The sequence below is a fragment of the Oncorhynchus kisutch genome, linkage group LG3, assembly GCF_002021735.2.
Source record: "Oncorhynchus kisutch isolate 150728-3 linkage group LG3, Okis_V2, whole genome shotgun sequence".
Taxonomy (NCBI): Eukaryota; Metazoa; Chordata; class Actinopteri; order Salmoniformes; family Salmonidae; genus Oncorhynchus; species Oncorhynchus kisutch.
Window position 1 is genome coordinate 67553562 of NC_034176.2, and position 19877 is coordinate 67573438.

Consider the following 19877-nt stretch of genomic DNA (forward strand, 5'->3'; position numbering starts at 1 on the left):
TATCACAGTGCAGGTGCATTTATACGGAGACTTGATTACACACAGTTGGATTGTATTTATCATCATTAGTCATTTAGGTCAACATTGGATCATTCAGAGATCCTCACTGAACTTCTGGAGAGAGGTTGCTGCACTGAAAGTAAAGGGTCTGAATAATTTTGCATGCCCAATTTTTCAGTTTTTGATTTGTTAAAAAAGTTTGAAATATCCAATAAATGTCGTTCCACTTCATGATTGTGTCCCACTTGTTGTTGATTCTTCACAAAAAATACAGTTTTATATCTTTATGTTTGAAGCCTGAAATGTGGCAAAAGGTCGCAAAGTTCAAGGGGGCCGAATACTTTCGCAAGGCACTGTACGATGTGAGCAAATGAGGTGAGAAGGGAGGTAAAGGCAAAAAAAGGCCATGGTGGCAAAGTAAATACAATATAGCAAGTAAAACACTGGAATGGTAGATTTGCAGTGGAAGAATGTGCAAAGTATAAATAAAAATAATGGGGTGCAAAGGAGCAAAATAAAAAATACAGTAGGGAAAGAGGTAGTTGTTTGGGCTAAATTATAGGTGGGCTATGTACAGGTGCAGTAATCTGTGTGTGATTCCTGACCCTGGGATGTCTTTGCAACATGAGAGATGCCAAATAGTCTCTCCTGGATCATTTTCAACCTTTTTAGAAATGTTCATACACCTTTTCAGTGGCGCAAATAGATCAAAATGCACTTGTCTCGTGGAAAGAACATTTTACATCAAAAGGATCGCACTGAAGATGTTCAGATTGGGATATTTTCAGCATCCTTTGATTTTACCCTAGCAACATCACATGCCAGAAGAACGTGTCGGATAGATCTAGGTGGATATGTATTTGTCAGAGGCAGATATGACTGGGCTCAAGACAGACTGGTGTTATAAGCTTGGGCTTGCCCTGCATCCTTTCAGACATCTGAGCTGTGCCTTATCTGCTGCATCGCTGGCCTGCTTGCCTGCCGCTACAAAGGGATGGATCACTTACAAACACTGCCTGGGCAGAGACTAACATACCTGCCCTGCTATGAAAGTGGAGATTAAGTTCATTGCCGATCTTCCATTGTCAGTTCACACTAGCGGTGTACTAGCCGCCAGCCTACATGTGGGTGTTTTCGCTTACCTTTGTCATGTGTATGTGTGTGTGCGAGAGAGAAAGAGAGAGAGCGTGTGTGCGTCATTCTTTTAGATGTGTTCTTCGCTTCAGATCCGGTCTTCATGACCCAGTTTTCTTTGAATTGCCTCTACACATTCTACCTTACACCATTAAAGCATGTCGTTAAAAGGCCCTCTGGTCCTGCAGTTAATCCAGGTCCCATGACACTTGTTAGTGGGACATTGAGCACTCAGGGGTAACTCTGACATTAACCTTTGACCTGCAGCTCATAGCCGTGTCTAAAGAGATCTCAGGCGGATTGGTTGATCTACTGCCACAGTGCAGCGCTCTCTGATCCTCTTGTTTAACGGGGTCTGGTCGACGCCCTGTGGGTTTAATGAAGGGAATACATTAGCCTAGCCTAACGCCCGTCAGTCCTGGATATGACCCCTAGAATGAAATGTCAGTTACTAGACGTCCCACTATAAGACAGGTACTAGAGAAGTTAAGTCCCTTTCATATTCTTTAATTGCTCATCGAGGTGTATGGCTAACAGTTTGCATATGCTGCTGCTTTCATAGAGCTACGCTGAGACCACATGCAAGTTATCAATGGAGGATGTCGGCCTCTCTCAGCCCACTGGGGTATTTCCCCTGGGCTATGATAGAACACCATAGTACTGGTTTATTTACTCTGCTTGAATGGGAGCCTGCTGGCTGGGCTGTGTTCTTGGGCAGTGTAGCTGCTCTCTGCTTATCTGGTGTATCCTAACCCTGGCATTATCCACTCCCACTGATTGTCCTGCGATCTGCTTGGGAGCCGGTGGTTTGGAGGACTTTTAGTGTCCGTGTCCATTCGGTGGAGATGAGCGAGCGGCAGAATGAACCTGTTTGGAATGTGGTGGGCCACATTCTCCGCCGATCTCCTGCAGCGCTGAGAGGGAGAGATCAAATCAGAGAGGCACAGACCCAATGAAAGCTCTTTTGTGGAAATGGTAAATCTAATTTGTTTCCCCCACCGTAAGATGGTAGCATGTCAGCTCATTTTGCCTTTCCTTGCTGCAGGCAGGTCCCGTGGCCCCAGACTCATGGTCAGGCCTGCTGGAAGGGCACAGTCTGTTTCATGACCCACGCTCACTGACTGACTGACTGTTTTCTTCTGGGCTACAACCAAGTCGGAACAGCTTGCTAGGGCCAAGGACTTGTCTACATGAGTTATTTTTTTGTCGATGCCCATCTTAGACCACAGTATCGCAGGGAGTGCATTCCTACACAACCTCCTGTATCTGTTCATTTACTGTCTTCTAGAGCTCAATTCATAGATAATGCACACTGCCTGGAGACAATTATGTAATTTGTAGCCCCCCCCCCCCCGTGTCCTCTCTCGTTCGTTCTTTCTCTCTCTCTCTTCTTTCTTTCTCTCGTTCGCTCTCGTTCACTCTTTCTCTCTCTCTCGTTTTCTCGTTCTCTCTTTCTCCCTCCAGGCATGGGACTCGTTGTGCAGGCGAGGTGGCAGCGATGGCCAACAATGGGATCTGTGGAGTCGGAGTGGCCTACAACGCCAAGATTGGAGGTACAGTACCGTAGAACAGAGGGCGATTCATGTCATCTCTCTCTGTTTCTCCTCCATTTTATCTTTCAATTCTTCACGTTTTCTGACTGCTAAGACAGCTGAAATACCCATGTGTGCTGCCTCTGTACTATTCTGAGCTCAGTTTGAGCGGGAGTTGCTCAAGGGTAACTCTTCCTCCACTTCTGGCCTGAGATGACAGGGAGGCTCTATGAACATTAGTTGTGTGTGAGATAATCTGCGTGCAGCGGGGCTCCTCTGAGCCCATGCCTCAGTGTAAGCGTGTGTAATCCCTTTAATTAGAGCCATCTCTTTTATCCAGTCAGTTCATGCTCATCTCATTACCCCTCTGCATGTTTTATCTCTCCATGCCGCTGCATGTTTCCAGCTGTCACAGCCCGGCTAAATCCAACGCATAGTTTTAGTCCTTATTGGTCACATCCAATATCTGCCTGCCGCCGCTTCTCTTCTGTCAGGAGTAGTACTGTCTCGTTTAAACCATGAACACACATACAAGTCTTATTCGTTTAGTTGAAAAATGAAGTCTGCCCGAAGTTTAACAACAGTGTATGCCTCCTGCATTCAGCCTCTTCAGCACGACTACTTCCTTTATAAAGGAAGACTCCACACTGGGCAGTGATTAAACAGTCTGCGTGTTAATGAGATGGTTAATGAGCAGCAGCTTCTGCTCACCTTCCCCACTCAGAGGACAGAAACTTTCTGACCAACCACAGTTCTTCCAAGACTGCAGCAAGGGTGCCCTGTCAGGCGTAAAGGAGAGTGAAGCAGAGGAACAGCAGGCCGTGTGTGTGTTTGTGTTGCGTTTGCGTGTGTGTGTGTGTGTGTGTGTGCGTGCGTGACCAACCTGCAGGCTTGGCCCAGTCCGGCAGCTGCCTGTTAATAAGTGAGTAGTACCCACTTCTAGAAATAAATATTTGAATTCTAGAAAGGCAATACTGTAGATGGCCTATTGCACTGCCACTCCACCAGCTCTCATACCATACACACCTACAGACACACAACTATACATTTGAGGACTTTTTGGGGACCAACAATTGATTCCCATTCAAAATCTTATTTTACCCCTAAACCTAACCCCTAAACCTAAAATACCTTTTTTTTTATAAGTGAGGACCAGCAAAATGTCCTAATTTCTCTGAATTGTATTGGTTTATTATTCTTGCGAGGACTTATAGTGTGTGTGTGCGCACACACATACAGGGAGAGATTCATCTAATTTCCTATCAGTCTATGGCAGTGACTACCAATGGAAGGCAGGTCTTTGTCATCCCACCAGGAATCCTACCACTATTCCAGAGCACAAACTGTAAGCTCAAGCTTTGACCTTAAGATTTAGAAAGCTGTATTAGCTTCAACCCACCTACAGAAGAATCCCTGTGTGTTGGTGGAGGTAAGGGGTAGCAGAGATGGGCGCAGAGATGGGCGCAGCGCTCCCCAGATAATGGGCTATCTCCTCCTATAAAACGATTTGCTTGTTTCGTTCTGAGCTCTACGGGGACCCTGAGTCAGTGCCCTCGCCGCTGGATGCCTTTTGGAGAACTTCAAAGGGACGAACTCTGTTTACTTTAACCGGTATGAGGGCAGTATGGAGTAACTTGACCCTCCATGCATCAAAGCAGCCAACGAGTTTGTTTTGAAGATGTCTGCCTTCGATTTGTCAGCTTTCTGTCTGCTGGGCTGGGATGGGGGTGCGGAGAGAAAGAGGATGAGGAGGCTCCGAAAACTGCCCTGGAGGCTGGCGCTAGAAAACATTCTAAATTAAATTCAGAATCGATGGCTTTAATATACAAAAAGCGCTGGCATATCCCAATTCAAGTGTCCCTCTTCTGCAGAGGGGAACACAATGTCCACCCGGATTCAAACGTCATCTGTTTTCTGGGGAGGGAAACAGAATGTTCTCATTTATCACCTGTAAAGGAACCTTCAGTATCCGAGCTTCTTCAGATCTAAGACTTATTTATGACCAACTCTGCTGCTGACTGTTTGTTTTTTCCTACCAGTGGCTTTGGTATTTGAGTTTAACCTCACCTGCATTTCTCTTCAAAGAAAAGGAGTAGATGATTATTAGATCAAATGTGTACAAATTTGTATATGTTGGCGTGTGTATGTGTGTGTGTGTGTGTGTGTGTAGGAGTGCGTATGCTGGACGGCGAGGTGACAGACGTGGTGGAGGCCCAGTCTCTCAGTCTGAACCCACAGCACATCCACATCTACAGTGCCAGCTGGGGCCCCGAGGATGATGGGAAGACGGTGGATGGGCCCGCCAAGCTCGCCAAGGAGGCCTTTCTACGCGGAGTGACCGAGGTGTGTGTGTGTAAATATCTGTGTGTTTGGGCCTCAGATGTGTGCCGCGTTCCACCATTTATATGTCCCCCATAAAAATCAATAGTTTGTGGGTGACTTCCTCTACACACAGGCAGTAATTATGTAGTAAACTATTCAACCATTTTGAAGGCGGCTTGAACAACGCAAGCACACTTTTTGACCCTGACAATTATGAATGGGGATTTGGTCGCAGTGGAAGTATCAGGCTTTCTAAACTCCAGGAAGGATTCTTTTTTTAAGTGTCCTGAAAAAAGAATATAGGAAAAAGAATCCTCAATACAAAGCACTGAAAATAATGTACATTCATAACCACAAAAAGTGCACTTTACACAATCATTTCCCTTCACAGTACCACAATTGTAGAAGTGATTTCAGAATCTGAGTGGGAGGATAATTGTGTTATGAGAATATCTCAATAAAAAGCCATTGAGCTCAGGTCACGTGCACATTTTCTTCTGCATGTGAAATGCAAACAGTTGTAAATAGTTCATGGGGCTTTAACATTAGTGTGGCAGGATTCAGAGAGACCGAAGTCTTAGCTACAGCTCCTTCGTCTCGCATGGGCATCCGGGCAGAGCATTGGCATACTGCCAACCCTGAGGTGTGTGTGTGTGTGTGTGTGTGGGAGTATGAGAGCTTATGAGAGAGAGACTATTGCTTTTAGGCATTTTGATAGCTATTTAAAGAGCAGGATGGTGAATGGTCCTGGTTTTTAGTGTCAATATGAAACAGTAGCTGGTTTGCCGAAGGCTGCGTCCTTAATGGGCGTCTTACTGTATACAGTCTCCACCAAACAAAAATGTGATTACCAACGCTTTCAGGCCATACTATAGTTAAGCAATAAGTCACGGGGGGGTGTGTATAGTCTTTGTATGTGTGGGAGTCCAGGGAGTGTGGCAGGTGTGTACAGTGCATGACTGAGTGGAGGGAACAGTAAGCATCAAGACTGCAGACGTATAGTGCCATATGCCAGGCTCTCTGTAGTGTACACATGGGAGCCTGCATTCATCTGATCCCAGCTCTAAGGGTAAGAGGGTGTGAGAGAGCCAGTCATAAAGCATTGAGCCGAGCCAGGGCCAACGGGCCATTCAGACAAAGAACCATCAGACCTTATGGGGCAAACCCCATCTGAGGGCCGTTACTGGTGCCCTGTCTGCCTCCCTTTTTATTACAGGCCTGTCAAATAAAAAGCATATGGCATGTAAACACACTATTCTATAGGGAGCCATGGCATCATCAGTAGCTCCAGTCTGTTGTTTACACTGTTCATGATGGTTGCATGTGATGGTCAATGTGGAGAGGCTGCACCACCCAGCACAATGGAGCATTCTGTGGGACTTTGATATTTGTTCACTGTGAATGCTGAATAGCACAGATAATGTATTGCTCCGGGTTTGTCCCTGTTGTCTTGTATTGTAGCCGTGGTACATTAAAGCTCTTTGGATTCAAAGCGTCTGAGTGCAAACGGTCATGTGATGTATGGATGAGCTGAGGCAGCCCTTTCAGAGATGGACCCTGTTTGTTGTGAGTTGTGCTGAGTTGTGCTGTAGTATCAATGGGAATCTAATTTAGATTGAATGACACCGTGTTCCCCTCTTTCATAAGCTGTGCCACACCAAGATACACATGCATGTGGTCTTGTACGTCAGAAAGGCCTGTCTAGAAGCCTTATGGTTGTCTAGGTTTGTTATTGACTCTGTTCTCTCTCTCCCTCCTCTAGGGTCGTGGGGGCCTGGGCTCCATCTTTGTGTGGGCGTCAGGGAACGGCGGGCGTGAGAAGGACAGCTGTAACTGTGACGGCTACACCAACAGCATCTACACCCTGTCCATCAGCAGCTCCACCCAGAATGGCAACGTGCCCTGGTACAGTGAGGCCTGCTCCTCCACCCTTGCCACAACCTACAGCTCTGGCAACCTCAACGAGAAACAGATAGTGAGTTCAGTAGACACGTGCTCGCATATACATGTGTGTATATATATATATATATATATAAGACTTCGGTATATATATATATATATATAACACACACACACTTACTTAGTGGCAAACGGAGTGGGAAACACTCTGAATAAACATACTGAACACACACTCTTATTCACTCCCAGTGTGAGCGTCATGGGGAGAATGGGAAGCATTCGTCTGTACAGTCTGAAAATGGGCATGTCAGAAAACATTAAACTGAGTGGTGGTGTGTGAGTCGGGGCTCCTGTCCTGTGAGAGTCTTGTGCACTGTGGTTCCAGGGCCTCAGTGGTATTATGTTGCTAACTGCAGTGGGAGATCACACAGATTCCACTGAGCTTTGAAGAGGTGGAAGTCTATTTTACAGCATATTAGTCAGGGGAATGATGTGTGCTTAAGTAAGAATGGATGGAAACTTTTGATGTACAGCCAGGATGTTGATGTATAGAACCAGGTTGACTTGGCTCCTGGGATCCGTAGAGTATCTCAGATGGTTGAATCCGGAGCCAAAGCACTAGTCCAGACTCTCTAGCTGTACTCTAGAGGTTTGAGTGTTTCTGGATGTCCTAGTTTGCCTGTATGCTGTTGCACTTCTTTCTTATTTCTGTTGCACTTCTTTCTTATTTATGTTGCACTTCTTTGTCAGTTTTCCTATTGGTTTTAGTGCTTCTGTAAGCCAGATGCTTACTAAACTGTTTGGTGCTTCAAGGCAGGTTTTGTGTGTTCACTCTGGAGGAATGACTGAGTCAGTTCTCACTGGCCTGCCTCAGGCAGCCATAGCCTGCAGTCTTCTCACATTGAGCAGTGACACTCTCTCTCTTCCCTGCTTTTGTTCTTTTCTCTCTCTTCATAAACTCACACTCTTTCCCACCTGCCCTCTGAGGTCCATTTGAATGAAGAACTGTAAAACGTTAAAATCCCATCTCCATGTCTCGCCCTTCCACAGACCGGTGTGTCTCTCTCTCACACACACACACACACACACACACACACACACACACACACACACACACACACACACACACACACACACAAGGTGGAGGATGGAGAGCCTCTCACTAGGAGAGATTACAGTACAATACTGTATAATGGATGTTCATCCCAACCTCTTGCCATGAGGCATGCTGTGCGCACACATGATTAATGATTGGTGTATGTTTCCACATTCATGATTAATCATGTTAAGCATGTGTTGATACATAAACATCTATCAAAGTAGATGGGGCTGAGTAGAATATCTGACTTTTATAGTGTATAACTTACACTCCTACTGATTGTTTCAACAAAAAGTTATATATTTGCCCATATATTAGGTATAAACATTTCGGCCCGGTATGGGCATTCATCTGAGCACCATATCTGACTATGAAACTATTTCTGTCAGGTGACAACGGACCTCAGACAGAAGTGTACTGACACCCACACAGGCACATCCGCCTCGGCTCCTCTGGCTGCTGGGATCATCGCCCTTGCACTGGAAGCCAAGTGAGTGACTCTTACCACCTGTCTCTATCTGTGTCTCTGTCTCTCCTTTTGGTTGTCTCTGTTTGTCTCAATGTCCCCTTGCTTGTTCCCATTTTTCTCTCTCTGATCTTGCTCTCTCTGTTTCTCTCCCTCCTTTGTGCTTTTTGTCTGTTCACAAATATTTGCCGTCTGAGCACACACACACACAGATGTCTCAGAAGTATGACTAACTCTTGGGGGAAGGCAACTGTCTTGTAATAATGCATTGTGGATCAGAATAGATGAGTCAGTTATCTCCTAGCATTCTGTTATGAATGTGTCATCAGCTCAGTACTGTAGTCTGATTGGGGAACGGGGTACGTGTGACCAGTAAAAACCTCCTGTAGTTCCCTGTCCATTAAAAGTGTCTGACTGTACTGCAGGACTTTGACTTTCCCTTCAGTCAAAGCTGACCTTTCAGTAAAAGACAGAGCTGATGAGGTTTAAACTCTGTGTCGCTGGGGTACTGTACACTATCTACTCTGTTTTACTGTAGGCTTTTACTGTTGCTCTGCTGGGTGGAACTGCAGTAACACAGGGTTTTATACGGAGAACAGAGGAGAGTGGGAGAGCAGAGATGTGACTGACAGAGGGATCTCTGGTCTCTTTATCTTTTCAATGTGGTAACATTAAGCCTGATGTTCAACTCTTCTTGGGCACCTAATGCCATTTCCTCTGCAATCAGTCGCTATGCATTGTGGTACAGTAGGATATGTTGTTGCTTGTTATACTGTCTTCATAATCATGTTAAGGCTATGTTAGATCTGGTATCTTCTATATTGAAAGGTGTGTGTGTGTGTGTGTGTGTGTGTGCAGTAAAAACCTGACATGGAGGGACATGCAGCACTTGGTCGTGAGGACCTCTCATCCCGCCCACCTCCTCACCAACGACTGGAATACCAATGGGGTCGGCCGAAAAGGTACAGCGAGGCGTCCCATTAGCTGAGCTCGGCTGACCATCATCATTCCCGTGCCTTGCCAGTTGCACAATGGAGACAGATCTATATTGTATTTACATCAATTGATTTAAAGTTGCCTACATTAAGCAATTACAGAAAGCCATGGATCCAAAGTTCATTGAGAGGTTTTACTGGGCACACAGCAGGGTACATGCAATAATCTAATAGTGAAGAGGCCCTTATTGAGTTGGAACTGGAATCGTGATGAAGTAGCCTTTCAGCAGGCTGATATTGATCTTTCTTTTTCCTTCTCTCTCTATCGCTCGATCTCTCTCAGTGAGCCATTCATATGGGTATGGTCTGCTTGATGCCAGTGCGATTGTGACTCTGGCTGAGAACTGGACCAACGCTGGGCCCCAGAAAAAATGTGTGCTGTCCATGGTGGCAGAGCCCAGGTGAGCCACACACACACACACACACACACACACACACACACACACAACAGCTCTACCAACTCGACCTGTAATACTGTTTGGCTGGCAGGAGCATCAGTACTAGCTTCATAGGGATTACATTGGTTTTGGGTATAGTACAGTTAACCTACCAGGTGATTAACATATAATAAACCAATGTGATCCTTATTAGTATAGGATGCTTCAGATTGTGTGTGTGAGAGTGTCGCACATCTGGGGGGTGTCGACTGTGGAGGTGATGAGCGCTGCTGTGTGTGGGCTGGTTTGTGATGGGCCGTAGGTGTGAGAGGTGCTCATGTGGGACCAAGCTGTCATACCCCAGTGTGACTGCATGTCATGTTTCTATTCTGAGCATGGCACCGGAGGCCCATTGATATGCTCTGCTGGGTTCTTGTGTGTGTGTGTGGTAGGGTGATGATCTTCTGAGCCTGGGGGAGCATGTTTAAGGGAAATAATCATTTTCAGATGAGTCTCTCTCTCTCTCTCTCTCTCTCTCTCTCGCTCTCTCTCTCTCTCTCTCTTTCTCTTTCTCTTTCTCAATATTGCTCTTTCACTTCCACTCTCTACCGTCTTTAACCCTGCCTCTGCTACATACTGTGGCTGACAGGTTCCCAGCCCTGTTGTATTGTCTCTGTAATGGTCCCCAGATCACAGCCTACCACTGGAGCCTGTGTTAAAGGTGTTAGTACAAGAGGTGTTGCTTCTGAGCGATAACTGCTGGCTTGGTGGGGATTTATTTCCCCTTCACTCTCTCTGACTGCTGCGGATTGGATTCTAACATTTTAAGGGATTTAATTAGGAGGAAGCGGTGTGTTTTTACACCCAGTTCACTGATTACGGCCCGTATTTTCTATCAGCTGAGCGCCACAGCTTTTCTAAAGCCTCATGCCCTCCTCTCCCCCCACAGCCCTCCTCTCCTCCTCCTCCTCCTCTGGGTTCAGTTGTAGTGGATGTGTGTAAGCTGCTAAGCGGATTGGGGGGAGTCGGGGGAGCCTGGTACTTTTCTCCTGTAGAGGACAGGGCTGCTGCAGGACCTGAGTTGCTAATCCTGTTTCAAGGCCGCAAACCCTGTGCCCTCAGCAGGCTCTCTCTCACACACTAGTCTCTCTCTCACACACTAGTCCAGAGCAACAGTCACACCCTCATGCAGCATCACTCAGAGAACCATTATCGTCGGTCACACAGAGTTGCTGTCACATTCGCACTCCCAGATGAGGCATCTTTCTCACAGACCCCAGAAGCCAGCAACATGAAAACACAAGCCACTCCAAGCCAATTTTCATCTTCAATAACTATGCTGTCTTTGTGCAAATGTATGTATTTGGTCCATATATGTTGATGTGCTGTTTATCTGTGTGCCAGGAACATTGGGAGCCACCTGCTGATCACCAAGACAGTGGACAGCTGTGTTGGGACAGCCAACCATGTGAGCTCCCTAGAACATGCCCAGGCCCAGCTCACCCTCTCCTACAACCGTAGGGGCAACCTGGGCATCTACCTGACCAGCCCACAGGGCACCCGCTCCACACTGCTCGCTCCCAGGTACGTACGTACACACACACACACACACACACACACACCTTGTATTACATACCTCCTGTCTCTCCCCTCTCCAGGCCTCATGACTACTCGTCAGAGGGCTTTAATGACTGGGCTTTCATGACCACACACTCCTGGGACGAGGACCCTCGGGGGGAGTGGACCCTGGAGATGGTAAACGTGGCAGGGGCCAGCGACTATGGTAAGACACCTCTTGTTTACTACCTTAACATATGCTATTGTTAAGTCTGGAACATTGTCTGGGAGCTCAGAGACAGAGAGAGAGTGACAGGGTTTCTGTTAGTGCAACCATGTCTGACTAGCAGTGTCACTGAAAGAATGTGTGTGTGACGGGATGTATGCGATGTGGTTGCATTTGTCTGTGCATCATATGTGTTTGATTCATTGATGCACTGTGTGTGAGAGAGTGTGTGCATGTGCAGTATGTGCTTGATTTATGTGTTAATGGATTTGTGTATTTCATAGAGTGCGTCAGTGCATGTACGTCATTCATGTGTTGATGATTTTGTGTGTGTGAGATGCTTCCAGACCGCTAATAGGGAGTGTTTTATACGCAGGGCAGCAATGTCTGATGCCTGGATAGCTTTCCTTTTGATCCCCTTTATACAAACTGTCAGGCAGTCTCTCTCTCGCTCCACACACCCACCTCTAAATCAGCTTCATTAAACCAGGGAGAGTAAATCAAGCAGGAGAGTGGAGGACCCTGCTGTCTGGCCCAGGCTAACCCAAGATGACCCAGAATAACTATGACCTAAGACCCATCCAGGCCACACTACTGTCAGACAATATTTTGGGATTTATTTGTAATTTTCTCTCGCTCTCTTTCGTTTTATTTTCTCTCACTCTTCTTTCTCGCCCTCCCCTCCCTCCTTCCCTCTGGCTGTAGATCTCTCAGCCCCCCCCCCTCCCTTCTGTGATATAGGAAGTTGGACCTTCTGAAAGGGCCCCTCGTATAAATGGCTCTCCCGGGAAGTGTTGTTCTTAACTAACGGGTCAATAGAGAAACACCAGAATGTATACTTCTATATTTAATGCTTTACTTCTAGGAATCTTTTCCTGTCATTCCATCCAGGAAATCCAAGAATATAAAAAGAGCAGGATAGAAGAGCTGCAATTACAGAACCCACCCTGAAGAGTGCCAAAGCCCTGCTGGCCTAGACGGTGGCTTGGAGATCTGTGCTGTTGTTGCTTATGTGTAACACTCTCTCTCCCTCCCTCGGTCTAGGCACTCTGACTCAGTTCACCCTGGTGCTGTATGGTACAGGCTCAGACTCTCCCAGCTCCACAGCCAAGGACCTCTCTCAGTCCAGTAACGGCAGCTGTAAGACTTTTGACCTACAGCAGATCTGCATTGGTAAGAATGTTACTGTTGGTTACCATTGGTTACTGTAAGAGAATGTAGATTCTTTACCTAGGGTTAGGAAACTAGGGTCTCTTAGAGCTGTGGTGTGCCCAGGCTTTTGTTCCTGCACATCACAAATGCACCTAATTAAATCCATCATGGTCTAATGGATCAAAAGTCTGCCCCACTGTGGCTCTGCAGGCTTCAGTTGCCTACCCCTACCCTAAACCTAACCATTTAATGATCAGGTACATTTACACTGCACACTGTACAGGTAAGACCGGAGAGATGAAACACTGGCTCTCCTATCAAAAGTGTGTGGCTTGTCTCCAAAAGATAGATTGCGAGCTTCCAGTAGCAATCACCTACGATAAGCTTGCCAATGAATTCTGAAAGTACATGCATTTCTTCATGTGTTCCATCAGAAATTGTTATAAACATAAGGCTACCGGTTACTATCCAATCAAAGACACATTGACATTATCCCACCCCTGGTTTGCCACTGTTGACTAAAAAGCCAAACGTAACACACTATTTGGCAATTAAATTCTGGCAATATTGCCTGTTTGGTGTGCGTGTTTGTCTAATGATAACCGGCGTCTTGTGGGTATACAGAAGGACTTTCCCCATAAACCTTCTCAATTAAATGTGAACAAACATTTAACCTCACAGAACTAGGCTATGTCATGATTATTTGTATCAATTGGGTGGCCATTGCTTTGCAAACTCTGCCATGACGTGTTCTACAGACCTCAAAAATGGTCTTCTGATGTGGTTTAAGCATTGACATGGACTCTATTTTCGTTGTTTCTTTATGACTAATTGTTATATTGAGAGTAAAAAATACAATTAAACTGCGAGATCTGAATTTGGGAAAATACACATTTGATGGGGCCTGTCATGCCAAATACTGTTTATTAACCAATATATTACCCGGGTATATTGACAGAAAGCACAAATATTGTTCACTAAGGATCCGGGGAAGAAAATAATGTGCCTATTTGAAAAATAAAATTTAAAAAAAGTAGCTGGTGTCATGTTCAATTTGAAGGTAGCGTTCATGCTCGAGGTTGGGAACCACTGCCCTAGAATAAGACTGGGAGAGACAGTAACAGTGACCCCTGCAGGATCCCCTGGGTATCACAATTTAACACTCTTGTTGGTATACTGTATCAGATCGTGAGTGGTGTAATGGCATAGATGTATTTTGTGAAGCATGAACTCTGGATGGTTGAGTTTGTTGATTAGCTCGTCCTCAGAGACATCTACTGAGATATTGAGTAAACATGGCGGCAGGTTGGCGAGGACGGCATTTTCCGAGCTAAACTGACCAAGACTCACCTCCAACAACACAACACATAATACTGCCCCAAAACAATCCTAAAAACAGGACAGGTAAAAAAATATAATAAAAAATGACATTATGGAATGGACAACCAGTGGGTTACATTGGTTTCAAGTTTGTATCGGTACATTTTTGACGAGCTGATTATATGGAAAAAGAAGATACTTCTGCATTTGCTGCTGTGTTAAACGCATTGATTCTCATTGCAAATAGGCCCAGGATAACTCCTGATAAAGTTGGGATGCCTAGTCACAGGGTAGCTTAGTCACAGGGTAGCTTAATCATGGGAATCAGGACTAATGAAGCAAATGCAACTGCCTTTAAAAAATTTTTTTTTACAAACAGTAGGCCTACCAAATAGATGGGCATTCATAAAATTCCATTGCAGGCCGACACTGTAGGCTACACCCCAGTCAGCACTGACTGACGCCGAAATCAATTGGGTGTCTTTTTTTGGTCCTGTCCAGACCAGTCTTTTTTATTTTATTTCCACGCCCACGGACGTAGATTTTTGGTCAGGTCCAGACCAAATCTGACTGAACCAATTATATACGTCTATGTTTGGCTCAGATTTGGTTTGGTCTGGGCCTCCCGAGTGGCGCAAGGCACTGCTTCGCCGTGCTAGCTGTGCTACTAGAGATTCTGGGTTCGAGTCCAGGCTCTGTCGCAGCCGGCCGCAAACGGGAGACCCATGGGGCGGCGCACAATTGGCCCAGCATCGTTCGAGTTCGGGAGGATTTGGCCGGCAGGGATTTCCTTGCCATGCACTAGCGACTCCTGTGGCAGACCGAGCGCAGTGCACGCTGACACGGACGCCAGTTGCACGGTGTTTCCTCAGACACATTGGTGTGGCTGGCTTCCGGGTTAAGTGGGCATTGTGTCAAGAAGCAGTGTGGCTTGGTTGGGTTGTGTTTCGCAGGATGCACGGCTCTCGAAATTTGCCTCTCCCGAGTCCGTACGGGAGTTGCAGCGATGAGACAATACTAACTACCAATTGGATACCACAAAATTGGGGAGAAAAACTGGGTAAAAAAAATACAACAATTTAAAGGTTTGGTCTGGACCGAACTTCGTTTGGTCCAAACATAGACGGCTGACTATACATTTTCAACTTTCTTTCAGAACTGAAATTTTACCTGATTTCAACATCCGGAAAATATGTATTTTCACCTTTCATTCAGAACCTAAAATGAACGTCACTTCAACGTCTGGAAAATACTTCATTAATGGGACTATTCTAGTTTTGTGGGGGTATAGGAGGAGGGCGGGAATTTTTTGGTTCTCATCTAGAGCAGCAGAACGGCCAGGACTGGGCCTGGCTGTGATCAACACATTCAGCCAGTTAGCAGATGACAATTCTTATTAGTGCAGCCAGACCAGCCCTGTAGACATACTGTATCATTTGTGTTGGAATTTCATCCCTACTGCTCCCTCTTCCCCCTTTCCTCTTGCCTCTGTCATCAACCCCTTCTCCCTCAACACTCTGTCACTACTCCCACCCTCTTCCTCTCTCTTCCTTCCTCTCCTTCCTCTTGCCTCTGTCATCAACCCCTTCTCCCTCAACACTCTGTCACTACTCCCACCGTCTTCCTCTCTCTTCCTTCCTCTTGCCTCTGTCATCAACCCCTTCTCCCTCAACACTCTGTCACTACTCCCACCCTCTTCCTATCTCTTCCTTCCTCTTGCCTCTGTCATCAACCCCTTCTCCCTCAACACTCTGTCACTACTCCCACCCTCTTCCTCTCTCTTCCTTCCTCTCCTTCCTCTCCTGTCCTCTTTTCCTGCTCTCCAATTTCATTTGATCCTTCCTCTCTCTCCCACCCACTTCAACAGGGAGAGAATGACAACTGATTATGAACCAAGTAATTAGATTGGGGTAATGGTCTGTCGGACCGTGTAGGCTGGGGGGGAATGGGCCTTGCAGAGTGTGGCTGTGTGTGTGAGATTAGCTTTCCAAATCATTGGGGGAGATAAGGAGTTACAGGGTGCTACAACTGAAACTACTGCAATGATAACACACTAATGCCACTGCCAAACTGTCCACGTGGATGTGTAAACTTAGTACAGATAGATGCTTCAGAGCTTATTAGAAAGTCCATATATCTGCGATATTATTTCCAACTGGGTTGGCAAAGCACGGCTCAGGGCATAGATATGCTACAGTGCATTTCTCCTCAGATAGATGAGGGATTTACACACGCTGCATTTGTCTCAGCACACAATATGCACATTCACACTCCAAACAGTTTGCGGCAGGAAACTGTTCATTCTAGCAGAAGCTACATGAACATTATGCAGCTTAAGTTGAGGGAACTTTCACAGGCTCATGATTGTAATGCCCCAGAATGAGCCGATGCGTAATGTGCTGCATGATTGTCATGGCAGACTATTCAAATACAGTTCACATATTGAGGGTTTGTGTGAATTAAATCAATTTATTAGCGGTGATTGTGCACTAACCATGTTAAATGAAGAATTTGGACACCAGCAGTACTAAAATGTGTCTCTGTTTCTCCTCGTCTCCCTGTATGCAGAGTGCAATGGTGGCTACTACCTCTTCCAGCAAGGCTGTGTGAGGGACTGTCCAGCCGGCTACACCGCAGGCTCCCAGCTCCTCAATTATACCATGGGGAACTCTGTGGATCCAGCCTCGATCCCCTCCTGCCTGCCCTGCCAACCCCCCTGCCTGACCTGCAGTGGCCTCAGCACCTGCCTCTCCTGCCCCCCTCACAGCCACCTGGACCCTGTGTCCAGCACCTGCCTGCACCTCAACCAGATCCAGAGGGAGTCCCCTGGCAACTTCATGGTGGGCCAGGGCAACACCGGTCCCCGCCCAGAGCTCAGCTCCCGCCTGCCCGTCACCATCGCCGTGCTCAGCTGCATGATCATCATGGCCACCTTCGCTGGGGTGTTCGTTCTGCTGCAGCTGAGATCTGGAGTCCTGGCCAAACTGCCCTCACTGGAGGAGGCCGGCTCAGGCCTGAGGGGGGGCTTCGGCCTGGGGGGCAGCAGCAGAATGGTGTCGTACCGCGGTATCCCTACAGTGTGGGGCGACGAAGGGGTGAACACTGACTCCGACAACGATGAGTTTGACGTCCACAATGAGAAGACTGCCTTTATCAAAACACAAAGTGCTCTTTAACCCCCCCCTGTCTTTGTATTCCTGCTTTCTACAGCCCCCACCCCTCCCCTAATCACTCTGACTCGTCTAATTCTGGGCTCCCTGTCCTCATGTTCCCCTCCTCTGGTTTCTCTTTCCCTGTTTCACTCCCTCGTTCTTCCTCTCATCGGGTTTCATTCCCCAGGTTTAGTGTTCCACTCTGTAGTGGGTGACCTGATGGGAGACTGGAGTCACGTGGAACAGGGATGGCCTGGGTGCGCTCGGCGCTCGCTTCACACTCGGGTGCTTTTCTATTAAACTGTCTCTCTGTGCCCTTTCGCCCTCAATCACCATCAGACAGTGTTTTCTGAACACAGCCCATTTCCTGGACGTCTCCAGGGTTTCCCTGTCACAATAAACAAACCATTATTGTTTGCTCTCTTTTTTTTCTTCTCCAGTGCAGTAGCCGGATGAGATTGTAAATTGGGGGTACACAGCTGTGCGCGTGCTGAGTAGACAGCGAGATCGGGGTAGGGTCAGGTTCTGAGAAGCCACAGCTTGAGTCCTCATAGTCCCAGTGTTTTGGTGAATCAGACCCAGGCTCTCCCAGAGCTACTGTGTGTGTCCATGCTGCAGTATGAGACTTTATCTCTTAGCTCTGGCTGGATACAAGGCTATGAGTCATGAGACTAGCAACACTCACTCTACCCCCAGCATGGAATTCAGGAGGCGTTCTGCTTATTCCGAGCGGTTTAGGAATGCTGGATTCATGTGATTCTGAGGGTTATATAAAGTCCCCTGACCTCCGCCCCTCTCTGTTCTCCAGTGGGGGGGGGGGGTCGGACTGAGTGCTTGCTCGCTGCCAGATCCACAAAGATAGGTCAGCAGTTCACCCAGCTACGCCTCCACACTTTACTGGGCCTCAGAATTTAGACCAAAATAATACTGCCTCTATGATTTGAAACCCCATTCCCAAGAAAAAAGTACCTATGAATAATTACATTGGCTTTCCACTTAAGTCTTATAATTGCTCAACTACTGAGGATGAAAGTGGTAGTGAGATGTATTGTGGATGGGGCTCAGTACTGTAGAAGTGACTTTTTTAACACAAGGGTTCCTGTGGGCTTCTCTGAGCAGCTATACAGGTAGTGAGAGGAGTGTGTGATAGAGAGAAGGGTTTTACGCACTGCAGAGGAGAGAGAGAATAACAAAGTCTGGCCATGATTACCAGACTGGGCACTTTACTCTCCCTACTCTGCTGCTCTTTTTAATGCTGTTCATCACACACACCCTACCTCGTTTCAGTAAGGTATGTGTGTCTGAGTGTGTGCCGGCCAAGTGTGTGAGCAGGTGTCCAGTTGAGCAAAAGGAAGGAATGACCACATTAGGAATACTAAGGATGTGGTTGTGTTTGTAGGCTGAGTTATGATACTGGTTGGCCTATGTAGTTTCCCTTTCCCTGTACTTTAAATATCTGCCTATGTCAAAGAACTGAGGTTGGCTATAATAAGCAAACTTCTTTTGACATCTTTTATCTGTCATTGAGACTTATCACAGCTTCTCTCCACTCGCCCTCCAGTTGTCATCAGGGATGTCGATGCCAACTAGAGATAATCTGTTTCATATACTTGCCAATGAATTATATCCTGAACGACACTACAGCTCAGATGTGTTCCAAAGGAGTTTTTTTTCTCTACTCAAACTGTGTCTTTATTGAAAAACTTTTGAGTGAATTTTTGGCTGCATATCTTCCTTCTACAATCTGTACCTCATTAATTCATCCATTGGACAAATATTGGATCCATCCATCTTTTTTTTATTCTATTTTTACGTTGAAGTTATTTTTCATTTCCAGCAGATAATAGGGGGCTTCACTGAGAGGGGCTGTCATAGTGACAATGTGCATAAAAGATTGATGCAACTGCTCATCCTGTCCTCTCGCTCAGATCACACAGCCATGGCAGCAGAGTATATGTGTTCCATAGCGATGATGAAGGATTATATAGGTCAAAGGTGAACGCTTTTCAGAGAAGGATATTTCTTTTGAACTGTAGGAGTTTTCCTTACACTGATTTACACTTCTACAGTAATAAAGACATTTCAGTCTTATTATCTACAGTGCCAGGGCTGTAGGGCTGCAGTCTCTTCTTTTTTCTCTCTCTCCTCCCCTACTCTGTCTTGGCACAATTTAAATGTAATTTAATATATCCTTATTTATGCCCTCTGAACATATAGTTTTCAGGATTTGTTTTTTAGGGGGGGGGGGGAATTCCTGTGCTTTAAATCTTATGTAATTAAAAACATTTCTGAGGAAGACAGTCTTCCATACACAGATTGGGGAGTTGCTATCCTCTGAGTGCAAAGTAATGACGGCCAACTTTGAGCAAAATATGTAATTACCCCAACGCTGGAATAGTGTGCCCTTTAACCCTGGCTGATGTAAGGTGCTGTCGTTGATGATAATGAAGTAACTGATAAATCCTAAGAGATTTTTCTTCCTGCCAGAATTATAGTTGAGCAATCATATAGCAATCATTTTAATGTCCCCCCCCCCCCCATTTACATTGTTTCCTCTAAATTGGTCACTTCTGAATGTGGAAATCTATATTGCATTATAACAGTATGTCTAAGGAAAAAGACAGCTGCTGGGAAGGAGGTTGCGCC

The 19877-nt window shown here is 46.2% G+C and overlaps 1 protein-coding gene across 3 annotated transcripts in view; it reads left to right on the forward strand.

Moving 5' to 3' along the window:
- LOC109888393 (furin-1) overlaps positions 1 to 19322 on the forward strand; it is a 101769-nt gene extending 82447 nt beyond the window's left edge. For all 3 annotated transcript variants that reach the window (XM_031812190.1, XM_031812199.1, XM_020479553.2), the window contains 10 exons: positions 2599 to 2687; positions 4837 to 5009; positions 6751 to 6963; positions 8376 to 8476; positions 9311 to 9414; positions 9731 to 9848; positions 11229 to 11408; positions 11483 to 11607; positions 12652 to 12780; positions 16648 to 19322. In XM_031812190.1, the coding sequence (XP_031668050.1) occupies positions 2599 to 2687; positions 4837 to 5009; positions 6751 to 6963; positions 8376 to 8476; positions 9311 to 9414; positions 9731 to 9848; positions 11229 to 11408; positions 11483 to 11607; positions 12652 to 12780; positions 16648 to 17255 (1840 nt within the window). In that variant the 3' untranslated portion in view covers positions 17256 to 19322. The remainder of the gene's footprint in view (positions 1 to 2598; positions 2688 to 4836; positions 5010 to 6750; positions 6964 to 8375; positions 8477 to 9310; positions 9415 to 9730; positions 9849 to 11228; positions 11409 to 11482; positions 11608 to 12651; positions 12781 to 16647) is intronic.
- Positions 19323 to 19877: the final 555 nt, after the last annotated feature.